The following is a 25,306-nucleotide window of genomic DNA, read 5'->3' on the forward strand; positions in this document are numbered from 1 at the left end:
GGGCGAGGCAGGCAGAGTGTTGGATTGACCCGTGGCTGCTGGGAAGCTGGGCACAGGCACCGGGTGGCTAATGTGTTGAGGGGTGACCCCGGGAATGTCTAGAAAGGCAAACTATGGGAAGCCACTGCTCTGGTAGCAGAGAGAAGGGGGAAGGATTTAGGGATTTGCATATCCTTAAGGAGGCAGACAACTTCTTCAAATGACGTTTCTTGGCCCTTATCTGTGAATTTTCACTAGTAATGTCCAGAAAATAACTTTGTTTCCTACTTGTGGAGGTACTTTATAATTAAGCCCAATCTCTTCTTTCCTTCTGTCTCTGCAAGTATATTCTAAATGTTTGTTATGGCTGGCACCTTGCTGGCTCTGGTGATATAGGAATGAACAAAACCAAAGTCCTTTTTGCAAAAAGCTCAGTCGCGTGGTAGAGGAGACAGAAAGCCAGCAGCTCCATTGCTGAGCAATGTGACAAGTTTTACATTCTACAGATGTCCGGAGTTGCTAACTGTTGTGGGGGTGGGTGGTTAGGGAGGTCTCATGGAGAGTCTATGCTGGATTTTAAAGAGTGGGCTGGGAACTGTGGGTGCTGAGGGAGAATGTCCTCCTTTGCGGGGGAGCCCCGGTGAGCAAAGGTTCAGGAGGAAGAGACAGCAGAGGTGGGGCTTGGGTGCCAGAGGGGCAGAAGCTGGGCTGTAGACCCGATTTGATCTCATGGATTCCCGCTTCTGTGCTGTGCTCAGGCATCTGAGCTCTCCCTTAAGCCATGAGGACTAGTAAGAAATTTGAAGCAAGAGAATCACACGATTCTATGTGTTTTAGAAAAATCACCTCAATTCATTGCCCAGGATGGATAGCAAGAAGAAATGAGGACCTGCAAGATGACAGCAGCAGAATTTCAGAGGGAAAAGAGATCTGAGGCTCTGTTAAGGAGACAGACTCAGGCTGAGGGTGTGGCTTGGGGGATAGAGGGCATGCCTAGTCACACCACCTCTGGGCTCCTTCCCCAGCACTGATAACACACAAGATCAAAGCAGATCTTTCAGCCCACATCCATGGTGGTAGGAAGGAGTAGAGGAAGCAGGGAAGCAGGGACACGACTCCGAGTTTTGATGTGGGTGGCTGGGTGGGTTGCAGCGTCGTCCACCAAGATGAGGAATACAGAAGAGCAGGTTTGGGTAGAAAGAATGAATCTGGCTCTGCTCTTACTTAATCCTCATCAGACATCGAGTTATAAAATGGACTGGTGCTAGGAGATCCAGATCAGGGAACCCTGATCCTGTTGCTGGTACTTGAAGCAGTGGGTAGAGATGAGTTTGCACAAGCTCCAGTAAAGCTCCAGGGCTGGGGCGTGGCCCGGTGTAGAGTGCTTACCTAGCACAGGAAAGGCACCCAACCCCAGCACCACCAAAACAAAAACAAAAACAAAACCCTCAAATAAAATAATAAAAGTTTGGTTGTGGTTCAGCAACACTTGGAATAGAGGAAGGGGAGGTATTGAAAGAGCTGAAAGATCCCAGGAAGGACAGAAAGTTAATGGGGCTTTGGAGTAATCAAGGGCAGAATGGCCCTAACTCAATAGCATTGCGAGAGCCATTTCCAAATGAGGTGGAGGAAGGTTGGGGATCTTGGGAGGAGAAGAAAGTGGGCTCTGCCCAGTAGCCCAGCCCTGAAGAGAAAGGGAGAGTGGATTCTGCCTTTCAGTGGGCAGGGGTTGTTTTAGTCAGTTTTTTTTGCTACTGTGACTGAAAGACCAGACCAGAAGCATTTTAGAGGAGGAAAATTTTATTTGGAGGCTGGGCTCACAGCTTCAGAGGTCTCACTCCATAAGCAGCTGGCTCCGTTCCTCGGGGCTTGAGATGAGGCAGGACATCATGGTGGAAGAGTGTGGTGGAGGGAAGTTGCTCACGTGATGATCAGGAAGCCGAGAGGGACTCCACTTGCAAGATACAAAACATACACCCCAAAGGCACACCCCCAGTGCCCACCTCCTCCAGCCGCACCCTACCCACCTCCAGCCACCACCCATTAATCCCATCAGGGGACTAATCCACTGATTGGGTTAGGGCTCTCAGAACCCAGTCATTTCCCCTGTAAATCTTCTTGCATTGTCTCACACTTGAGCTTTTAGGGGACACCTCTCATCTAAACCATAATAGGGGATGGGGGTGGAGGGGGGGTTTGGGGGTGTGTGAGAGGATGAGAGAGAGAGGTGCCATCAGATGGACAGACTGGGGCTTGCTGGCCAGGAGAAGCAGCCAGCAGAGAAGGGCACGTTGAAATCAGGCTCGAGAGGAGACGTCAACAGGGCAAAGACTCAGAGGAGATGGCCGGCTAGAAGGGTCAGCTGTGGAAGGGCAGGTGATACCTCTCCTGTTGACACTGGAGGAAAAAAGACAGTGAAGAGGGCAGTACTTTTCTAGGTAAAAGGGTGTGGAATTGAGGAAGTGCATGTATGTATGGTTGTGGAGGAGCCAGGTCCAGTGTGGGGACGGCAGAGGCCGGCAGGTTGGAGGACTTGGGAGGACAGTGTGGGGGGAGTCTTGCTGTGGGGCTCTGCCCAGCTGGGGCTGGGAACCCTGGGTCTGCAGTGACCTCATCTGCTCTGCAGTATGATTTTAAATTTTTTCTTCCTCCAGCAGCACCGTAATCTGGCTGTGAGTACAGGGAGGGAGGATAATTTGATTAATTTGGAATATTGAGTTTCAGAGAAGATGAAGCAGAAAAATAATGGATGGGTTTTTTGAGTCCAGCTTTGGAAGGACATAATGAAAACCAGGAAGCAGCAGATGAATCCAGAGAAAAGGGAAATGTGGATCTCAGTGGAATAGAAAAGCTGGGAAAAGAGGGAAGAAGGCCAAAGGGAGGAATATAGTGACCAGCAAGTGGGAATTCTAGAACTGAAGGTGTTATTGGACGGTGGCTTGGGGTGCTGACAGTCTAAGGTGAGGTGTAGCCTGGGCATGAGCACCTGGAACAGAGGATGGAGGGTTTGGGAGTTGAGGAGGTCAAGGGCATTGGATGGGTAAGGGGATGTCTCATATCAGAATCCTTAGACTCAAGCCAGGCACAGTGGTGCACACCCATAATCATAGCTCCAGGGGAGGCTGAGGCAGGAGGATTACAAGTTCAAGGCCAGCCTAGGCAACTTAGCAAGACCCCCATCTCAAAATAAAAAAATAAAAAGGGCTGGGGAGGGAGCTCAGTGATTGAGCACCGTTGGGTTCAATCCCAAGTACCAAAACAAAAATTAAAAATTAAAAAAAAACATAAAAACCCTTTTTAGAGTCCAAAAGAAGGATCTAGAAGCTGATGGTGAAGGGTTAAGTCGTGGGAGGCCAGAAAGCGGGGCTTCAGGAAGACGGACTGTTGGCAGAATGCATGAGAATGACAGTGTCCACATGGAGCTAGGAAAGCACCCCTCTGTTTCCCCAGCTCTGAGGGGTGCTGTGGTTGAGACAAGGAGCAGGAGTTGAGCAGGAGTTGACGTGGGACACTAACTTAGAGTTGAATGGATTCCAGAGAGCACTGCACAGAGATGGGGGGTCAGGAGGGCAGGGGAAGAGGGTCAGGCCAGGAGTGAAAGGAGAAACTCCTCTTTTGAGACCCCTTTTAAAGACTGAAAAAACGAGCTAAAGACGGTCCTGTCCTGGAGTTAGTACCAGATCCCAGAGTCTCACCTGGGTCTCAGCAGGAGGGCACCCAGGAGTGAGCTGCAGAGAGCTTGCTCCTCAAGGGGCAGTGCCCTCACAGATGGAGCAGAGGGAAGGAGAGGAAGCAGCTCCCATGTCTTTCCCTGTTTCCCCAGGCGACGCGAACATCCCGCAAAGCCATCGCCTTTGGCAAGCGTTCACACTCCATGAAGCGGAACCCCAACGCGCCGGTCACCAAGGCAGGCTGGCTCTTCAAGCAGGTGAGGCGCCCTGCGCTGTGCCCACCATAACCACCTCTGACAGTGCCGTGACTCCTCTGTGCTGAGGGCAGTCTGTGTATTTTTTTGAGGTCCCTCTTGCCATGGTGGAGGGGACAGGTGTCCACTGACTGGTCTGGCCTCATCCCTGCCTGCCCTTCCGCTCACTTCTTCTGGCTCATTTCTTGCCCTTTTTATCTTCCCCCTGATGAGGTGGCACCGAGCCTCAGAATGACAGAGCTGGAATGTCACAGGCAGTAATCTAATGTCCCTTCCCTGCCTCTGTGACCTCCGGGGTGTTGCTGCCACACGTTAGAGCTGAGCCCGGATGTCCTTGTAAGCTGTGCAGTGCCCTTTCCCCTCTGTGCCCAGCCCACAGCCCCTCACATCCGTCTCTCCCCGTGTCCTGCAGGCCAGCTCCGGGGTGAAGCAGTGGAACAAGCGCTGGTTCGTCCTGGTGGACCGTTGCCTCTTCTACTACAAAGGTGAGCCTGCCCCTGGGTGTCGATTGGCAGGGCCTTGGCGGGACAGGTCTCCCCCCTCGAGTGCTTGGCACCAGAAGAGTGTGACATGGGACGGTGGCTTGTGCCAGCTCACTCACGTTCATTCAATTCAGCAACATTTCTGGACTGCCTGCTAGGTTTCAGGCAGCGATCTGGGTCCTGGTTGGTGACACAGTGGGTGACAAGGTAGTTATATGCTTGGTGAAGTCTGGAAGGGGTAGGAGAGAGGAAGAAGATGAAGAGGTTCCTAGTGAGCACCTGTAGGTCACTGCGTCCTGGAGGCTTGTGCCTTGGTCTTCTTTGTGTTCCACCGGAATGGACAGTCTGGTCAGTGAGGGCAGGAATTTCTGCCAATTTTGTTCATTCCTGAGTCCACAGCATCTAAACATCGCACTGCACACAGTTGGTATTTAGTGGATAGTGCATAAATGAGAGGCCCCCAGCTTCTACCCTCTGTCATCCCCGCATTCACCCCTAGCCTGCTCCCTGATCAAAAATAAATAAATAAACAAAATAAAGGAGAGCAAAGCTCTGGTAACTTTGATGCAACCTTCTCTAGGAAGTTATTTAAAAATATTCAGAGCCACATGTGTCACCATGGGCACAGAGGGCACAAGGGCTGACTGATGACAGCAATGGTGGCATCATCAGGCTGCTGTGGTGGCAGGAGGAAGCAGGCCCAGGGGATAAGACAGGGATGTGAGCTTGGAGGGGCTGTTCTTGGTGCTTGCTTGGGATGGCTTGCCTCAGGATGGCTGAGCCCTGGTTTCCCAAGGCCTCCTGGGAGCAATCTGATGAATCATTAACTTGGGCAAACAAAGGTTGTACCCGGTGACCCTTTCGCCCCAGGGTGCCACTGTCCCTGAGCACTGAGCTAAGGCCAATTGAACTCTTAAGGACGAAGGATCAGAGGGGCTGTGGATTCTGGGGCCAGGCACAGAGAAAGGCCCAAACTTGCAGAAGACTGTGTCCAGGCCTGGCCCCTGGGTGCTAAGCCCCGGAGCAGAGTAGGACTGGCCTGGGAGGAGAGCCTGTGTCTGTGCTGAGGAGGGGTCACAGCCACAGAGGGGTGGTCTCAGGACAGCTCTGGGCTTAGCCTGTTTTCCGTGGCTGGGTCATTCACCGCGAGGGGCCCACAGTTCTGGAGGCTGGAAGGTGCGAGAACTCAGTGGTTTCTGGGAAAGGCTTTGTGCTGCTTCAACTCACCGCAGAAGGTAGAGAGGGGACGCGCAGATGACACAAAACAGGAGGGCCACCTCGCCTCCAAGGGCCTGCTGGGGAGGGGGAGCTCTGTGTGGGAAGAGCACCCATCCCTCTGTGACCCCACCACCTCTCAGCACCTTTGCATTAGAATCAGATTCCCACGTGAGCTTTAGCTCATCCAAACCAGAGCAGACCCTAAACGCTGGCCTGCCCTCTGCCAGGCAGGGCCCGTCTCCTCGGCAGGCTGGCAGCCTCCGTTTTCCCAAAGACAGCTTTGGAGTCCAGCCTCAAGTCCTTCCTGCTCCTTCATTTGACCCCTCCCTCTGGCACCAGGCTGTGGGCTAAACAGAATCGCAGACCAAGTATCTTGTGGGTCTGTGGATGTGACAAGAGGTGGGGGTAGAGCTCCGGGAGTCGTAGACCTGCGGAGGTTTCTTCTGGACTCTTGACTGAAGGTTTTTCAGAGTCCCCAACCCCAGGAGTACACAGCAGACCCAGCAGAGGAGAGGGTCTTGCCATGGCCACATAGTTGTCCCCCACCTGTCCCACAGAGGGCTCCTGCCCTTTCTGGCCTCCTGCTGACAGCTGGGCACCCGACTAGCTAATCCATCAGGCTCCTCCAGATCCGGGATGAATTATGTAACAGCCCCATTGTTAATGATTGTTAGCCTGATCCTGAGAGGACAGAGCCCGGGGCTGCACGCAGGAGCTGTAAAGGGGGTCTGCAGCAGGAAAAAGGCAAAGCAGGCTGCTGGGGGCTGGGAGCACCCTGGAGAGAGCTACCCAGAGCTCCGGAGAGCAGGAGGAGAAGTGGTGCACACAACCCTGCTCCGTCCTGTCCCCTGCTCTATGCACTGCTACTGGAATTGTCCTGTTCAGAGAGGCAGGCTAGATGGGATAGGGGTCGGCAAGGCCAGCTTTGGTGTCAGGCTTCTTGGGTGGAAAGACCACGCCCACCACTTACTTTTTAAGGAAACTTGGACAAACTCCTCGGCCTCTGTGTCTCAGCTTCCCACTGAATGGGGGGTGATACGGGTACCCCTTTGCAGGATAGTTTGAAGGATTGAATCCAGTAAGGCATTTAACTTGGAATGCTCCTAATATGAGGCGGACACTCCAGAAACATCAGCTCTTCTTTAATAACTGGTTTGTGCATTAGAATGTGAACGCCCCGAGGGTGGGCACTACTTTTCTCTTATTTCCTTCTGTAGTCCAGTGTCTGAACAGCGTCCGCCAGCCCCTCTGCCCCGCCACCCCCAGCTCCAGGGAGTGCCTCTTGGAGTGTGTGTGGTGTCCCCGAGGGTCTGGCAAGTAGTAGGCGGGCATCAGGTTTTCACAGAGCAGGGCCAGCGTGCTCCTGGTTCCCCCTGCCCAGGTGCACACGTGAGCACACACACCCTTGTGCCTCTGTTTCTCTGGCAGATGAAAAGGAGGAGAGCATCCTGGGCAGCATCCCCCTGTTGAGCTTCCGGGTTGCAGCAGTGCAGCCCTCGGACAACATCAGCCGGAAGCACACCTTTAAGGTCGGTTGGCTTTCCTCTCCCAGGTCTGGGGGAGGGAGGCCTGTTCTTCTAGAGCATATGGAGATAAAGAAGGGTCAAGGGCATCTCCCTGAGGAATCCAGGTGGTGATGGAGGAGGAAGGGAGCAGGCAGTGGCCTCTGGACTCAGATGGGTTCCTGGGAGGCCAAGGTGAGGCTGTGCTGGGACACCCCTCTTCTTTACAGGGGTCACGTGGGTAATTCCCCTTAGGTGGACCGATAGGGGTGTGCCTCAGTGGTACCACAGTTTTTACTGGGAGAGAAAATTACATCCTGGGCCCTTGGACTTTCTGCTCCTGGGAAATCCCTCTGGACAGAGGCAGAGCTGTGCCTGGTGGAATTCTTGAGATCTTTTCTGGAAAGCCTCCCACTCCACCTTGGGTCCAGGAAAGGGGATCCCTCCTCCAGCCAAATTAACTGAAATTGCAATCTTTAGAGGAAATAAGGAGTTGAGTTCTGCTCCAATCCAGAGCTGCAAACTTCTGTAGACAACAGTTTTGAGAGAACAAGGGCCAGGAAAATGGGACTCGGCTGCCTCTCCGTGTCACTCCCTCAGAACCCCCCAGGGATCCACCCATCAAAGACACTGCTCGCTCGCAGCTGGCTCTTCCTAGGCCAGTGTTTTTCCATGTTTAAAAATTCATGACCCATTAAAAACTATAAAAATCTCATGCCCTTTTTGTACTTTGTGATGCAAAAAAAAAAAAAAAAAAAAAAAAAAACCTTAGGTTTCTTTTCATTTTCCAAATGTAAAATTATAAGCTAACTGTGCATTTCCATAGGACAAAGCCCTCTGTCCCCCAGTAGAGAATTGCCATCTCAAACCCTGAAAACCCAAAACTGAGGTGTTAGATGATAGGACCTATGGGTCTCACCAGGCCACTGTCTGAGCTCCTAGGGCCCTTTCTGTCCTGTGGACTTTGGTCACCTGGTGATAGGATAGAGGTGGGCAGCATGTATAGGTTCTGCCCTGAGGAACAAGGAGGGACTTATTTGGAACATAATTAGTTTCCAGCCTCCCAGGGTCCTGGGTGCCAGAGGTATGGGCAGAATAAACAATTAATGAAACTGTGACTCTAGAGAGCCGGGTCCTAGCTGGGGAAATAGAAGTAGGCTGTCTAACCAACAATACACAGCCCTGGCTGTCTCTCTCTCTCTCTCTCATACACACACACACACACACACACACACACACACACACCCATGCACCATCAGCCAGCCTGCCCACCACCCCCCACCACCTTTTAGAAACACTCCAGCTCAGAGCTGTGCCAGCTGCAGGCATCAGATAACATCCCAGAATGGCTAGCACGAACCCGACCACAAAGCCCCAAGATCGCGCCTGTGCCCACCAGCCCCCTTGCCCACTCCACCTTCCCCAGGAGTGCACTGCCTCTTTAAGACTGTGCTTAGTGGCCCACAAAGGGTTCCAATTGTGGCTATTCAGTGGCCCTTCCCCAGGGAAGGGAGGGGAGCCGAGACAGACAGGAGGCTTATCCTGCTGTGGCCACCCAGCCAAACTCTTGGATGGCAAATAATGAGAAGCCAGGAACTGCGCCTGCCCTGGCTGCCACTGAATGCTTTACCTCTTCCTCACCCGGCCCGGCCCCTCGGAGGGTTTCGCCTGCTGGGACACCTCCCTCACTTCTCTGGCCCCTTTCATAGTCCCAGCCCATGCCCCTCCCCACTCCCCATCAATAGCCCCGTCCTTTCCCAGGCCCCCTGCCTTCCCCTGTCTCCAGCACTTGCTCCTGGGCCTGTGTTTGCTCCCTGTCTCCTGCGGCATGTTTGGTTGCCAATGTGACTGTGAGCTCAAGTGCAAGAGCAAGCCCCTGCCTTCCTTCTGACTGGTGCCCTGCACGAGCTGAACTCACAGGCTGCTCACTAGGTGCTGGCACTCCCACCTGCCCCAGGACACACCACCAGTCCTGTGTTCCCTTCTCCTCTACAGCCACCTGTGTTCTCCACCCAGAGGGCTCGCTTGGTCCTCAGCTCTCAACTCCTGTGCAGTTTCACGTCCCAGAGGCCTCCTTCTAGCCCCACAGGCTGTCCATCAGCCTCTCCTGCCCTCTCTACACCGGGCTGTCTGCTAGAGGGTAGGGAATGCAGAGGAAGGAGCCCCATCCATGCCCCTTGCTAGGTAGTGGCTCCTATTAGAAAGAATTCCAGGGCTGAGCCTGGCACGGTGGCTCACACCTATAATGCCAGTGGCTCAGGAAGCTGAGGCAGGAGGATCGCAAGTTCAAAGTCAACCTCAACTACTTAGCGAGGACCTCAGCAACTTAGCAAGACCTTGTTTCTAAATTAAAAAATAAATAAATAAACCAGGGATGGAGATGTGACTCAGTGGTTAAGCACCCCTGGGTTGAATCCCTGGTTCTCCCACCCGCCCGCAATAAAGAGTTCCGATGTTAGGGAGAGGTAGAGGGGGTGAGACTGGCTACAGTCAAGAAAGCCTGGGGACGCTTGGTCCAAACGGCATCACACGAGTTAGGCTTGATGCTGCTGCTCAGCAGAGCCCAGAGGCTCAGTCAGTGGTTCCTTTCTCCTCCCCCAAACCCCAGCAGCCCAGGAAGGAGCACCCAAAGAGTCAGGCTGCCAGGTAGCTCACCTCTGAGACTGAGTCACATTTGGACCCCCCCAATTAAGTGAGATAGACTCGGCTCCCTGCTTTTTGGAGAGATTGAGGGTCATTCAGCAAGCATACTAAGGTCCCTGAAAGTTCTAGTCCTATGGCCCCTCTCTTTATGGCCTTGAGTTTCACCAGGCAGACCCTTCCCCATGAGGTTGACTGAGCAGGACAGCAGCCCGTCTGCCTTGGCAGGGCTGGTGAGGTGCAGAGCGGGGTTAGCCCCAGGGTTCCTGGCTCCCCATTCCAAACCCAGCCTGATTCCCAGAGTGCACACTCTCCACGCCCTTCCCCTTGGTGACCTGAGCCGGGCACTGCTGGGTGCTGTCCTTCCCGGTAGTGACGCTGAGTAAAAAGGGACAGTCTGACCCCCCTTCCCCTCCCCCCGCCCCTCACCGTCTCTTGCCTCCTCGTCTGTCTCTCCCTCTGGTGTTGGTTGACCTGCTCTCTGCTTCTCCTTCTGATGCCTGAGGACCCCTTCTCGACAGGAGCTCTCTTCTGGGTTCCCGCCCACTGTGCCTGCTCACAGCCGCCAACTAGGTAGTGTGCTCCGTCTGTATGCCAGAGCCTGTCCTTGCATGCCTGTGGATAGGGGCCTGGCTGTCTCCCCTCAGGAAGTGGCAGGGCAAGCTTCTCCCTAGGAAGCTGGGGCTGAAATTAGCCTGTGCTCAGGGGCCCACCTCCCCCAGCTCTTGGGTAATTGCCTTTCAACTCCCCCAGCCCTTGGGTAATTGGAGGGCAGTGGGTCTGGTAATTGTCCCTCCTGCTTACAAATCACCTCAGGTGGGACAGGTAGGCTTACCTGCCTACGGGGCTGCCTGGTAGCACTTGGAGACCTGGCCCAGGCAGATATCTGGTTGCCAGTTGGAGCACGTGGGCCAGCCGTGGGCCACATGGCTCCTGAGCTGTACCCGGGGGAGGAGCCGCAGGCACAGGAATAGCTGACTGACTGTCTCTCCTGGGGGTGTTGGTGTCCTTTCCCTACAGGTGACTGTGTGCTGGGTAGATGAGGCCGGGGCCAGTTCCACGCACTGCCTCTCCCCACAGGCCGAGCATGCTGGCGTCCGCACCTACTTCTTCAGTGCTGAGAGCCCCGAGGAGCAGGAGGCCTGGATCCAGGCCATGGGGGAGGCTGCCCGGGTACAGATCCCTCCAGCCCAGAAGTCGGCGCCCCAACCTGTGCGCCACAGGTGAGTGCCAGGGTACCTGGCGTGGGAGTGAGGAAGGGGGAGAAGCAGCAGAAAAGACGTGCCCAGCCCTGTGCCGCTGTGGAGACTAGTACACTGGTTGTACCCCTGGAGGGACGTGTGAGCCATCTCCCAGCGCCCATGCAGGTCTGGCTAAGTGATTACAGAACCCCAAATCCTTCCCTGGTCCCACTTCTCCTCTTCTAAGCTGGGGAAGGGCACATTGAAGCCAGGTTCCATCACGACCTGCCCAGCAGCCAAAGGTGAGGTATTTGCTTCTTTTTCTTGGCTGTGTATTAAATCCGCAGCCTTTGGAGGAGGACAGATCACAGCTCGGCCGCCTGGCCACAGCGTGACCTCAGTGTAAGTGACTTGACCTCTGAGAATTTGAGTTTCCTCCCCTTAAAACTAGCAGTTAGAATCCCCCCACCTGGGGTGGTTGTGAAGACGACATGGTGTGTGTAAAATGCTTGACATGTAGCAGACACTCAACAGATGGCTGCTCTCAGCTGCCGTCATCACCCGCGGTCTTGGTGCCTGTCTCTTCTGTAACTTGGGTGTGGAGCTTTGAGTTAGGTGTTAATAGGGATCCAGAGAAGGGGGCTCACAGTGTTGACTCCAAGTCTAGTCGTGTGTCTTAGAAATGTTTACCCAGCGACGTTTCAGCAAGGCGGCTTGACTCTGCCAGCCTTGGAGAAAATTCTCACGTTTCCATCTTTGTCTTTCCAGAAGTTCATTTATTCATTTCACAAATATTTACTGTGAACATAAATGTGATAGGCCCTCTGCCAGGTGCTAGGAGCACCCGGGAGGAAAGTCTGCCATGTTCCTGCCCTGGTGGAGCCTACCTTCTCATGGGAAGTCAGTCCTGGGAGGAGCGTGATTTGGAGAAGGGAACGAGCATGTCTGTGTGCCCATGAACTTGGAGGCAGCAGCTCTTATCTCTGCCATCCTTTTATCTCATAGCAGTCCTCTGAGGAGAGAGAGGGTTATGCTCGTTCTGCCAGTGGGGAGCCCACGACTCATCGAAGTCAAGTAGCTTTCTGGAGAGGAGAGAGTCGACCTGTAGCAAGCCTCTGTTGCCAAGGTCACAGTTACTGCTGTGAAACTTCAGTATCGGGCCAATGAAGTTTGAGAGGCTGGATCAGGGACAGGTGACAGAGGAGACCAAGACTGTTGGGTTGGTCTTGGCCATAGCTGAAGGCTGGGCTCAACACGGGCAGCCCACGGGAGTGGACAGTGACCTGGGAAGAAGACCCAGAGGGCAGGACCAGCCTGGCATGCTTTGGCAGGAATTGTTGTACATTGCCTAATAGTTGCCCGGGCTGGAGCAAGAAGATGAGGCCTGGGGTCTAGGAAGCAGATCAGAGGTCACTGCACTGGCTCCCTTGCTGCCTTCCTGCCTGTTCCTCTCCGCACCTTTTCTCCCTCCCAGTCATGACTGGAGTCTCTTACTGCATCATCTCCCTTGGCCTCCTGCAGCCACGAGAAGCCAGACTCAGAGAACATCCCTCCCAGCAAACACCACCAGCAGCCAGCCCACAACAGCCTGCCCAGGCCTGAGCCCGAGGCCAAGACTCGAGGGGAGGGCGACGGCCGAGGCTGTGAGAAGCCAGAGCGGAGGCCCGAGAGGCCCGAAGTCAAGAAAGAGTCTCTGGTGAAAGCCAATGGCCTCCCAGCTGGACCTGAGCCGGCCTCAGAGCCCGGCAGCCCTTACCCCGAGGGCCCAAGGGTCCCAGGGGGTGGGGAGCAGCCTGCCCAGCCCAATGGCTGGCAGTACAGCTCCCCCAGCCGGCCAGGGAGCACAGCTTTCCCACCTCAGGACGGGGAGAGTGGGGGGCACCGGCGGAGCTTTCCTCCACGCACCAACCCTGACAAAATCGCCCAGCGCAAGAGCTCCATGAATCAGCTTCAGCAGTGGGTGAACCTGCGCCGGGGTGTGCAGCCCCCCGAAGATCTTCGGAGGTGAGGCTCTGCAGGGCCGGGGCAGGCTGGCGTGGTGGAACGTGGTGGTGGTGGTATGGCTGGGTAGACACCTGCTTCTGGAAGCCAGGCTAACCTGGGATGCTAAGACCAGGGTCTGCTTCCCAGCTCAACCACCTCCTCTCCTGTGCCACCAGGATGCCATCCCTCATTCCTGCTTTCTCTGTCAGCTTCCTTCAGGAAGAAGGACAGAGCACCCCAGTGCTGCTTCACATGTTACTGGGTGGCCCAAGAGTCAGGCAGGCCCAGGCAGGGGACTTGAAGTGTTCTGGTCAGACACCCGTCCCTGCTGTGGATCCTACATCTTCAGCCCCAGTGCAACCCCAATCTAGCCACCAAACCAACTCACTGTCTCCAACAGCTCTGTTTGAAAGATCATTATAGGAAGTTTACTTTTTGAAAGAAAAAAAAAAAAAAAAGATGCCAATGATCCTAATACCATCCTCAATGACCAAAGACGGGCTTTTAGATATTTGGGAACATCAATTGGAACTGACAATGTTCGTCAAAGCAAGTGAGCTGGCTAACTTCTTCCCTGGGGATAGGGACAACTCCAGGGACTGCAGGTGGTGGCCTCAGAGGGCTTCTGGGCCCTTGAGAAACGCGCCCTCTAGCGGTGAGCTGCAGCTCACTGCTGGTGGTCCTGCACCTGGTCCTCCCACTCCCGGGAACCTGCTGGTTCTGTGTTGATGCGATCTAACAGGAAGCTGCCCTTTCCTCCCCGCTCTGCTCCCTCCTTCAGTGCCTGGTACACCCGGGTTCTCTCTTCCCCCGCTTCCCTTGGAAAGGATCTGATAAATTGGTTTGCACAGACGGGGATGGAGAAGAAGGGGCATTTCATTTTAAAGAGACAAAAACAGAAGCTCTGAATGCTGCAGTCTGCAGCTCACAGGAGCTGGTTGAGAAAGCGCTTTCCCTCTCCTCAGAAGTAAATCCCAGCCTCTGCCTCAGCAGTGACCTCCTCTTTGTGTCCATAAGGCCAGGACACCTCTCCATGGGCACCTTTCACCTGTCCAGGCAGCTCCTCGGGGCTGGAGGACACAGACGTGGGGCTGGAAGTGAACGGGGTGGAGACCTGCCTATTTTGTCTGCTTTCCTTACAGTGTCCTCTGTGTCCTAGTCCCTCTAGGTTCTACCCTGTGTCTCGCAGAGTCCCTGAGTATTATGGCCCCTACTCGTCCCAGTACCCAGACGATTACCAGTACTACCCGCCCGGGGTGCGGCCAGACAGCATCTGCTCCATGCCCGCCTACGATCGGATCAGCCCGCCCTGGGCCCTGGAGGACAAGCGCCACTCCTTCCGCAATGGGGGTGGACCACCCGCCTACCAGCTGCGCGAGTGGAAGGAGCCGGCTGGCTATGGCAGGCAGGATGGCACCGTCTGGGTCCCCAGCCCTTCTCGACAGCCAGTCTATTATGACGAGCTGGATGCCACCTCCGGCTCCCTGCGCCGACTGTCCTTGCAGCCCCGTTCCCACTCCGTGCCCCGCTCGCCCAGCCAGGGCTCCTACAGCCGCGCCCGCATTTATTCCCCTGTCCGCTCGCCCAGTGCCCGCTTTGAGCGGCTGCCACCTCGCAGCGAGGACATCTATGCCGACCCTGCCGCCTATGTGATGAGACGATCCATCAGCTCCCCCAAGGTGAGCCCCAGCCTGCCCCTCTCTCCTCCTTCCTAAGACCATCTTCTGAGAAGAGGTAGACGGTGGACCCCTGGGCTGTGTCACAGGACCAGGCACCTGCCTGGGGAGATGCTGGCCTATGGTTCTGTCCCTAGGAGTGCTGCCTTGGGGGATTGCTTTGCTCCCTAAATGGAAACATTACGCTATATGCCGGTCAGTCCCCAGGTTGTCCCAGGAATCGTGCTGTGTAAGAGGGCAGAGTGCGTCTTTTGTACTCTTGAGGACTTGGACAGATTATTGCCAGGGGAGCTGTTGTCCTTTTTAGTTTGATACAGACATCCCTAACCTTGAACTTCAGTTGGTAGGGAAGTCCATGTCCAACCAGACTCTCTCACCTCTACAATCCCCTTTCTCTTCCAGTATGATTACCTGGGAGACAGGCGGCCAGTCCCTGCAGGACTGTACCCCTACAACTACCCACCATCCCCCACGGTCCACGATAAGATGGTACGTCCTCTTCTCCCCTCCACTCCACCTCTGGACTTCTCCACCTGCCTCCACCCAAGGTGGAGTCAAACTGGGGCAGGCGCCAGGGCTGCTGTGTACCTAGTGCCTGGCCTATGTGTTTTTAGCGCCTCTGGATGCCTCCTCCCTCCTGGCTAGGACTCTAGCGCCAACAGAATTTAGTGTCAGTTACCCTTTCTCTATGACACAGGGCAGAGGAGTAGGACAAGATCAGAGAGCATGTACTATCCAGATCCCCTAGAGCCCAGCGCAGCCCTCCTCTCCAGCATGCAGAGGAGGCCAGGGCAGGGGGCTCGTATTATGAGCTGGGACAGAAGGTCAAGCTAGGCCTCCTAGCAACAGGCAACAGCATCTAGACTTTTTCTCCCTACATGTATTTGCTTCAAGTTTGCTTTTTGCCTGAAATGCCACCTATAGGAAAGAGTCAAAAAGTGACAGAGGAAGAAAAAAATGTTCCATATTGTGCCTACTTCCTTTTCTCTCCTTTTTCTACTTGCATAGAAAAATGTGTTCCTTTGAGAATTTCTGCCTCCACCTGGAGGACTAGATATAGTTGATCTACTTGGACGGGTTGGGGAGAACCATAGGGTCCAACAGGCATGACCTCCTGTACCAGGAGGCCAGGGTGGTGGAGCTTGGCCGTTCTTACTCCACTATCCAAACTCTATAGCCTTGACCCACCGCAGGCATCCCCCTCCAGAAACAACCAGTTTTTCCAGAAAACCCAGAAGCTGTTGCTAAGAAATGCTGATTAGGTGGCTTTAGTGGTGCTTCACTGTCCCAGGGAAGGCAAGACAGACTCAGGAGAGATGGTGGAGCCTGGGCCAGGAGTGTGTCCCTCCTGTGCCCGCCTGCAACCTCAGCTCCTCCCCAGAACTCCTCCAGGGCCAAGAGAGAGAGGATTTCCCTTGTCCTTGCCCAGCTAACTCTTAACAGCTTTGCTTCTTTTTTTATCGTTTTCTTTCGTGTGTTCCTGTTTGTTTGTGTTGCTGACTGGCCCTTTGGCCTCGGGCTCCGGGTAGGATGAACTTTTAGACCTTCAGTTGCAAAGAAACCTAGAGTATTTGGACCAGCAGGTAGGCAGAGCTGGTGCCCCTCACCATTCCACTGTTCTCTTGTCCTGTCTCCCTGCTCCTCCCCCTTCCTCACCCTCCTGCCATTTGACAACCTTTGTTGGTGCAACCAGGACACAACAAAGTGGCTTATATTTTAGTTTGTTCCTTCACACCCCTCCTCCTCAAAGCCCCATAGGGCACCTGGGAGTTTCTGGTGGAAAGAAGCATAATAATAAATGGGCACATGAATAATTAATGCCACCTCATATTTCTCCAACCAGCCCAGATGGAACTGCCTCCCAGGAGGCGGGTTGGGAATTTGCATTTCTGCTGGAGAGAAGAGAGAGTCACAGAGATAGGATGCGGTTCTGGGTATGGGCCTGAGATGCTAATAATTTAAACCGAGGCCTGTAGACCTGCCTTAGAATAACTTAGAGAGTCATATCAATTCAGTACATTTGCAATTTTTTTCGGCATTGCTCTTTTGCATACATAGCCCATGGCTGTGAGAATTCAGGCTGTAGACACTGAGGTAATATAATCAACTCAGTTTGACAGGTGAGCAAGCTGAACAGGTAATAAGTGTCCCCACGAGACCCAGGCAGTTGACTCCCTGGGCTCCCAGCTCCTGGGCTCCCACCCTTGGCTGCATTGCCCATTGAGGCCAAGAGGGCTGGTGTTCCCTCAGAGCAAGTAGACTCCAGGCGAACACGCTGGCATATCTGTGAGCACATCCTCTATGTTCAGATCGGAGCTACCAACCACGGGAACTGCACACCATTGTCCTGTGGAGGCAACCTGGGGTGGCAGGAATGATAACAGGGATAATAATGATGGCAGCGGTCACCTCCGTGTCTTACTGTTCTAAGCAAAATAGATCCCAGCTCATTTACTCTTTATGATAATCCTACAAGATGAGTACTGTTATTTATCCCCATTTTGCAGCCAGGGTGATGAGGCACAGAGAGGTTAAATAATGTGCCAAAGACACACATCAGAGCTTGAATATGGCTCTGAGGTTTTAACCCAGTCTATAGCTGAGGTAACATCTAACTTAAGAAAAAAAAAAAAGCTGGAGTCATATCTCATCAGAAGGATTTTAAGCTCTTAGAGTTGCAGAAAGAACAATACACTTGAAATCAGAGCTGTATGTTCTTCGAGTCACAAGCCCCGTCACCCACCATCTCCCAGGGCCTCCACGTCATGATGTGGTGATCTTCTATCCTAGGAGAGCTTTTGCACTGGGAAGCACTGATATCCATAATTTGGTCAGCAGGACCTGCTCCTGGCCCTCCAGGACCTTGAGTTTTTGTTCTCTAAGTGGTACGCAGTGCTTGCACCATGAGCATTCCTGTCCATGTGGGAACTGGTCTCATGCTGTCCCTAAGAGCAGGGCTGGGAAGCATGGAATCCTCCCAGTGGGAAGTGTCCATCTGGTTGGCTCCCTAGCCCATCCACAGGCCTGGCTGTCCACACACTCAGTGCAGAATCAGGGTCCCCTCCTGGAGGCTTTAGCCCTTGAAAAGAGGGTCGGGACTGTTGGGCTATAAATAACTTTCAAAGAGGACCCCTCCTGGATAGGGGGTAATATTCCCGAGAGGCGTCTTGTGGAATAAGGAGAGTCCACAGTAGCCAAATGCTGCCACTCTAGTCCCAGCTCTGCCATTTACAAGCTTCTGTTTTTAAACCTTAGAAATGTCACTTAGTCTCTCTGGGTCCTTATTCTCTTAATCATTAAATGGGCTTCGCAGAGCTAGCCCTTTCTACATCACAGTTATCGGGAGAATCCAGCAGGAAAGTCCAGGAGAGTCCCGCCAGGTCCTTGTTGGGCACACACTGGTGAGGAGTGCTGACTGCTGCTATTATTTCGTGTTCTACCAAAATGCAGCACTAACTCTGCATTGGGCACAGGATCTGTTGCTTTCTCACAAAATCTTTCCAACATTTTGCACAGAGTTAGCCCATGGGATCCTCCTAGAGGAGAGGCCCTCGTGAGCTCAGATTCCCAAAGCCACAGCACCAGGGGGGGAGCAGGCCAGCAGGAGAACCTTCTGCTTCTTGCCACCAATGCTTTAGACCCACTTTGGGGGAAGGACTGAGGTCAGTGGGTGCCCAGGAAGAGCCTTGGCCTCCCTTGGCCTCTGAGCCTGACACATTGGTAGATCCACTGTGTGCACACACCCCTGGGTCTTCAGGAAGAGAGGGATAGCCTAGAGTTTGGATCTTTCTAGAGAAGATGTGGTTGACCTCCTGTTGACTTTGAACTCTTGCCAAGGACTCAACCTCATATTCCAAGTGCTCCTTTGCCAGCCTTTCAAGTCACACTTGATGCCACAGAGAAAATTTCCAACTGGGCTAAAGAGGCAGAAAAACCAGAAAAGGGCTGAAATGACTACAGCTCCTGCAGTTGAGCAGCGGGTGCCTTCCACCTGTAGGGTTCAGAGGAGAGGCTGTGTTTCAGCTCTTGCTTAAAAGGGTAAGAGGAAGAAAAGACAGTGGGTCTCACCAAGATTGGGGAGGCCGTAGAAAAAACCTGGGACCCCAGAAGATCTTTCCTACTGTGGCTGTCCTTCTCATTCACTTTCTCTCCCCAAAAGCTTTTCTTGCTCATTTCCCTTTGTCTCCTCCCATCTCTGCTACAGAACAGCAGAGTTAAAGGGACACAGCCAAGGACATTCCCTGACCGGCTCATTTTTGATCTCACGCTGGAACCAGTGGGGAAATGATGGCCTCTCTGATTGATGTGGTTGGCCCATCCTCCCTTCCCCCCCCCCCCTTCTCCTTCCCTTCCTTCCTCCTCCCCGCTCTGTCTCTCTCTTTTTCATTTGGCAAACAATGCCCCACCCCAAAGTTCCTTATGATCCTTGAACTGTGAAGATGATGTGGTGGAGAGCAGCGTTCTGGTTCCTGGTGTCCCTTTAACATGGCTCGCTTGTCTCGGCCTCCTTAGTTGCTCCCAATGCCATCCCAGCTCCTCTTGGATGCTGCCAGCCCAGCTCTGGAAACCGTGTTGAGCAGTCCTTCCACGCTAGAGCCCGGAAGGGAGGGGGCAGGGGACCCTGGCCCGTGCGTTGGCGAAGGCCACTCAGCAGGGCGCGTTCCACCGTGTCTGTCTTAGTTTGTGTGGTTTAGTGCAGACCTGGGGAGGTCAGCCTTTCCAACCGTGTGGTGTTTGTCCAAAGCAGTGTGAGAATTGGGAAGGAGACGATAGCCTTGGCCAGTGTGGATGGGACCACAGCAGTCAGGCATCCCAGGGCAGAGTCTCTGGGCCGGGGCGTATTCTGTGCTGCGAGCGAAGGCCCAGCGGTTTCCCAGCTCCCCCTGTGGCCTCTCCTCCGGGGCAGCCTTGGTGCTGGCTCCGACACGGAGTTCGCAGGGTCGAGCGGTGGTGAGGCCAAGCGCAGGTGCTGGAGGCCCGAGAGCAGCTTTCCTTCCCTGTTTCCTGGAGCACGTGCAGGGGACGCGGGGAGCTACCTCCGCGGGTGTGAGTGTGAACCGTCCGTCCATTCCTTCCTCTGCTGCAGATGAGTGAGAGCGAGACTCTCATCAGTATGGTGAACCGCATGGTGGAGAACTCCTCCCCCAGGGCACAACTCTTCATGCAAGTAAGACCTCTGCCTGGCAGCATGGTCCCTGTCAATGCCATCTCAGCTGCTTGTGCATGGTCGGGTCGCCCCAGCTGGGGTGAGGCTCACTCTGCCCAGACTGCTCATCTGCCGGGCCTCATCCCCCCGGAGACAGGCTCAGCCTGCTCTTCCTCCTTAACTGCACTGTGTCACCTCCATTCTTCACGTTCATGGGTGAACCCAAGCCCATTTCCCAAACCATCCGATTAGCCAGCACTGACAATCCCATGCCATGCTGGGGACTGCAAGCCTGCTTTTCAGTATCCATGACTCCCGATTCGTGTTTACTGTCTTCCTGACAGACATTGTTGGGGTTCAGGGTGTGAGGGGCATAACATGGGACCATCCGATACCAGAGGTGCATGGGCTGTGCTGTAATCACCTGCCATGTCATCAAGGCTGTGCAGTATTAGCTGAATCCACAGAGGCTTCTAGATTCTTGCCAGTCAAGGCCTGTGATTAGTGTTCAGTACTAGGGTAACAATTCTTTTTTATTTATCTGTTGCTTTTGTGTGTGTGTGTGTGGTGCTGGGGAATCGAACCCAGGGCCTTGTGCATGCGAGGCACGCACTCTACTGACTGAGCTCTATCCCCAGTCCTGGGGTCACCATTCTAAAGTGTTCCCAGTGTTCACTCCCACCATGCTGCCTGTCCTGTCGCCACACACAGCGGAGGGGTTGTGACTAGCCAGCTACTGGGAGCCCTGTCGCACCCACAGCAGCGAATCCCAGAGCTGAGGGCAGAGGAGTCGCAGAGCCTGAGTCCAGCCGATGTCTGGTCTCTCCAGAGTCAGCCAAGGACAACTGGGATGAGTCTAGACTGCGCCATCACAGGCTCCCCAGCCAGGGGACAGAGAATTAGCTCAGAGCCCCAGAACGGAAGCCACCCGAGGTGACGGACCACAGTGTGTGGCAGGAACAGAGCAGGATTATGGTGTCGGCCTGCGCGCCTTCAGCCAACCCTGCTGCAGTAACCACCTCATGTTCCTGCAGGTCCCTCCGTACCCAGAAGTGTTCCGGGACGGCCTCCACACCTTCAAGTTAAACGAGCAAGACACAGATGTAAGGGCAGCTCTCCCTGCTCCCTCTGTCCTCTGCAGCCACCTCCTGCTCTCGTCCTCATCCTCCTTCCTCTCTGGGGCTTTTTCTCCGTCCATCTCTTGCTCCTCCTGGTGGCTCTTCATACATTTGACTCATGTCCTCCCTCGCTACAAACACAGCGTTCGACCTGCCTCCTCATCCCCCTTCTCTTCTAGATCTTGCCACTGACTCCCCCTTCCCTCCCATGGGGGCGCCATGCATTTCCCCGCTGAGCTCCAGGCCCGCTGGTCTGCAGCAGTGGGACCTGCTGGGAGGAGGCCAGCAGGCCTTGTTGAGAGTTATGTCAGTCAGTCTGCTCTGGGCCCAGCAAGGCGCTAGCCCCGACAGGTAACTAGAAAGAATACACCTGCTCTGGCCCTCAGGGGGCTTCAGGCAGTTGGAGACACCAGGCCGCAGGAGGTGGCAATAGGGATTCAGTTACTGAAAGGACCCATGAGAGTTTCCTCAGACATGGGGGATGTGAGGCCATCTGGGGTGGTAGGTCAGGGGCCCAACAGGTAGCTGGGAGCTGGGCCTTGAAGTTCAAAGGCTCAGAGGGCAAGATTTGGCTCAGAGGAAGGGGTCCTAGGAGTGGCCTAAGTGGATGTGGAGAGCACAAGTCTTTCCAGAAGAGGGATTCAGCCCAACTCGTCTCTACGCGGCTGGCCCTGCTCAGGCAGGGGATCTGAGCAGCGGACCCAGGAGAGGTTCCAGCCAGGCAAGGGTCAGAGCTCACAGGGGCCCCAGGGTCTCAGGATGAGAGAGCAGGGGTTTCCCGTGGGACTGAGGGGCCAGTTGGCGCTGCACTGCTTGCTCTCAGACTGCTTACGCCCACACCTGCCCGCCCTTCCCATCCTGCTGAGGAGGTGAAGCCACAGTCTTCTCTGAATCGCTCTCCTGCAGGGAAATGGGGGTGTGGGCATCCAAGACGGGACTTTCAGGCCTCCCGGCCCCCTGCAACCTGACCCTCTTCCTCAGAGAATAAGTACATCTCCCCTTCCAACATGGAGACCCTCCTCTTCCTGGAAGCCTTCGAGGTTGAGGCAAAGGCTCAGGGTTCCTCAGCAGGGGAAAGGAGGCGGTATCCAGAGGCCAGGCCCTGCCAGCCCAGTTCCCAGGTCCCCATCAAATCGTGTCCTTCATCCCCTTCTTTCTCCCTCCCCTCCCCCTACTCTGGGCCCCCAGAAGCTGCTGGGCAAGTTGTGTGAGCAGAACAAGGTGGTGAGGGAGCAGGACCGGCTGGTGCAGCAGCTCCGAGCAGAAAAGGTAAGAGCCCGGGTGGCCTGGAGGGGACGGCGGGCAGGAACTTTGGTTTGCTGTCTCCATCCTTACTGAGCTGGTGAAGCTTTGTCCTTTACACTCCTGTCCCACTCGTTTCCGGAACTGCTGAGGGTCCGAGGGACCATACCCAGGGGGAAGGCAACCTCTGCTAAGCTGCCTGGTTGAGTGGCCAGGGCTTAGGCCTCTGCTGTTCAAACCCCAGAAAGGAGCTATGGGGGGCAGCTGACGTCACTCTCCCACTTTCTCAGGAGAGCCTGGAAAGTGCCTTGATGGGGACCCACCAGGAGCTGGAGATGTTTGGGAGCCAGCCCGCCTATCCCGAGAAGCTACTGCACAAGAAGGAATCGCTACAGAACCAGCTGATCAACATCCGGGTGGAGCTGTCTCAGGCGACCACGGTAACCCGGGAGTGGGGTCTGGGTGCCCCTCACCATCTACCCTAATCCTTGGAGGGCAAAATCCAAGTGCTCCCACCCAGGAGGGGCATTAGCAAAGACCCTAACTCTGCCTTGCAACAAGTATACCAGTCCATTCATTCCATAGTTCCCACCTAGAAAAGGAATCTGTTTTCCATCAGCCATAGCCGTACCCGAATTCCTTCAGGACAACCTCAAGTGGAGGGTTGATCATTTCCTTGGTTGCTCCAATGCCTCTGCTGCCTACTTCTGTTCTCTGGCTTGGAGAAGCAGCACTGGAGGGTTGGCTGTGGTCCTGTCCTCTCCCAGTGCGTACAGGGTAGAGCCTCCAGCACAGGCTGTTTGGATAATGATGACTTTGAGAAGCAGCAGCAAAGGCCCCAGGCAAATGTGGCCCAGAAAAGAGGAGTGTGTCTAAGTTCCAGGGAACAGACACCCTCTCCCAGGCCCTTTCCTCTTTGCCCACCACTCCTGGTCCCCCAACCTGGGGGAGGAGAGGAGAGTGCAGAAGTGATCAGCCCCTCTCTGCCTGGCCACATGCCTAGAAGGATCAGCTTTGTTTCTTTCCACAGTGGGATGTGCCCCAGTCCCTCTTGTAAGGCTAGTGTTGGCTGTCATCAAAATGTCTCTGCCTTGTGCCCCTCGCCTTCTGTTCCTCTGTGTCCCCCTACCCAGGCCTCAGACTTCAGGTACCCTGGTCCCGTCACAGGGCAAGGAGGGAGGCCTTGATGGAGGCTGTTTTTCAGCCCATCCCCGTCTGTCTTACAGGCGCTGACCAACAGCACCGCGGAGTATGAGAACCTCGAGTCCGAGGTCTCCGCCCTGCACGATGACCTCTGGGAGCAGCTCAACCTGGACATCCAGGTGAAGAAGGGCTGGGATGCGCTATGTCTTCTGTGGTCCTTTTGGGCAGAAGAGACCAAAGCTGTCTCCTTTCTTTCTTCAGTGGCTTCAGAGACTTAAGGAGCTGGTCCTGAAACTAAAGACCACTTGTAACAGACTCTTGAGTTTCGGGGTGGAACGTAATGTGGGTTTCTTCTTTATTCCCACCAACTCACAGGGGAAGGAGCTAATGCCAAAGCATGGGAGACTTAGGTCAGATCTAGAGTCTTCTAGGACAAAGGATTTAAAACACAGACATAGAAATGTCTCCCAAGCTGTCGGAAGAGTGGCCAGAAGCCAGGCTCAGTGGCGCACACCTATGATCCCAGCAACTTGGGAGGCTAAGGAAGAGGAGGCTCGTGAGTTCAAAGCCAGCCTCAGCAACTTTGTGTGAGACTGTTTTAAAATAAAATGTAAAAAAAAAAGAGAGAGAAGAAGAAGAAGAGTGGGCAGAACCGGAGTGACCTATGCAGGAGTTTACGTAGGAATGTGGCTTTCCTGCCTGGGCTGGGTTGGAAACAGCCAGTCTGCAGGCAGAAGGACAGACAAGTGACCTAGAGGACCTCTTGTTCTCTGCTTCCTGACTTTTTTCTGTCCAGGCCCTGACCCTTCTCTGGCTAGTTTTACCAGCCCTGTTCCCCTGATGTAGTTAACACTCTGGTTTCCCCCATTTTCCTTCTGGTAACAAAATTCACCTCTCCTGCCCTCCCTCTGACTGGGCAGGGTGATGGGAAGAGCCAGGTCCTCCCATGTCCTGTGGGCAAGCTCCATTTTAGGAAAATGGAGCAGGGTTGCGGTCAGCTTCTGATCAAGTGGATCCACATGCAAATGGTGGGCGTGTCACTTACACTCCACATGGTCCTGGGCACAAGTCCCCTCATCTCTGAAATGGGGCAATGCCGCCCTTACCACGTAGAGCTGTCGTGCCACCAGAATGAGTTGGTACGTGCAAAGCCCTGGGCGTGGCGCCTGGTACTAGGTGATGCGGCGTGAGGGGTGCTGTCGTCTTCCGCAGTGTAACATGCGCTGAGGATGCTCCACGGCTGTAGGGTGCGTTAGGTGAGGGTGTGACAAAAGGACTGTTCGGAGGTGAAGAGAAACACACAGAAAACAGGCTACCACATACGGGGGGCATCGCTGTCAGACCACCTGATGGGCCATGGGCGAGCTCAGAAGGGTCGATTGTCACTCTTGGTTCTGAGGCTCTGGCAATTCTGGGGACACAGTTTTACGCAAGCCAAAGAATCAAAGGCTTCCCATGAGAAGGAGGCCCACGAGGGAGAGGTTGTGTGTACATGCCCATGCAGGCAGGGCTGCTGCCTCCTGTGAGTCCAGAGAGGTGCTGGTCCAGGGCTCTGGGCTGGGGATGAGGGCAGGGACAGACACCCCTTAGAGCTATTTCCTTTGACCCACTCTGCAATTGTTTCAGAATGAGGTGCTCAACCGGCAAATCCAGAAGGAGATCTGGAGGATCCAGGATGTGATGGAGGGGCTGCGGAAGAATAACCCTTCCCGGGGCACGGATACCGCCAAACACAGAGGTGGGAGCCTCCTGGGCCTGGTGCTTCTCTAGAAGTGCTCCAGCGATTCTGGCCTCCAGCTCACACCTCAGGGTTCCAGAATCTTCCCCTGAATCCTAGGGTGGGAGGCTGGGCTCCCTTATCCGCTAGGTAGACCACTCAGAGGCCCTGCTGACCCAGATGCCCTACAGTCCTCCCCAGGAAAGGCCAAAGCACCCCTGAGCCTCCCTGACCCCACCTGGGCCCACTGGTGACCTCTCCCTAGTGCTTTCTTTGAGCCCTGGGCCCTCTGGCTGGCTTTCTTAACACCTTGGAGGCCACAGTGTCAGCTCCGTCTACCGCCCCCGTTGATCA

At 54.6% G+C, this 25,306-nt stretch overlaps 1 protein-coding gene across 11 annotated transcripts in view; it reads left to right on the top strand.

The window, feature by feature from the left end:
- The window catches only part of Plekha6 (pleckstrin homology domain containing A6), a 137,087-nt gene that overhangs the window by 93,133 nt on the left and 18,648 nt on the right, over positions 1 to 25,306 (top strand). For 4 of the 11 annotated variants that reach the window (XM_076831720.1, XM_076831722.1, XM_076831727.1 and 1 more), the window contains 12 exons: positions 3,803 to 3,907; positions 4,317 to 4,389; positions 7,033 to 7,133; positions 10,767 to 10,969; positions 12,449 to 12,931; positions 14,070 to 14,589; positions 14,989 to 15,075; positions 20,767 to 20,835; positions 22,039 to 22,119; positions 22,383 to 22,532; positions 23,319 to 23,414; positions 24,862 to 24,973. In XM_076831720.1, coding sequence (XP_076687835.1) covers positions 3,803 to 3,907; positions 4,317 to 4,389; positions 7,033 to 7,133; positions 10,767 to 10,969; positions 12,449 to 12,931; positions 14,070 to 14,589; positions 14,989 to 15,075; positions 20,767 to 20,835; positions 22,039 to 22,119; positions 22,383 to 22,532; positions 23,319 to 23,414; positions 24,862 to 24,973 — 2,080 coding nt within the window. Of the gene's footprint in view, positions 1 to 3,802; positions 3,908 to 4,316; positions 4,390 to 7,032; positions 7,134 to 10,286; positions 10,320 to 10,766; positions 10,970 to 12,448; positions 12,932 to 14,069; positions 14,590 to 14,988; positions 15,076 to 16,115; positions 16,170 to 19,672; positions 19,754 to 20,766; positions 20,836 to 22,038; positions 22,120 to 22,382; positions 22,533 to 23,318; positions 23,415 to 24,861; positions 24,974 to 25,306 lie in introns of those variants that run through there. The other 7 variants (XM_076831725.1, XM_076831728.1, XM_076831731.1 and 4 more) reach the window with 6 other exon arrangements.

The sequence above is a fragment of the Callospermophilus lateralis genome, chromosome 13, assembly GCF_048772815.1.
Source record: "Callospermophilus lateralis isolate mCalLat2 chromosome 13, mCalLat2.hap1, whole genome shotgun sequence".
Lineage (NCBI taxonomy): Eukaryota > Metazoa > Chordata > Mammalia > Rodentia > Sciuridae > Callospermophilus > Callospermophilus lateralis.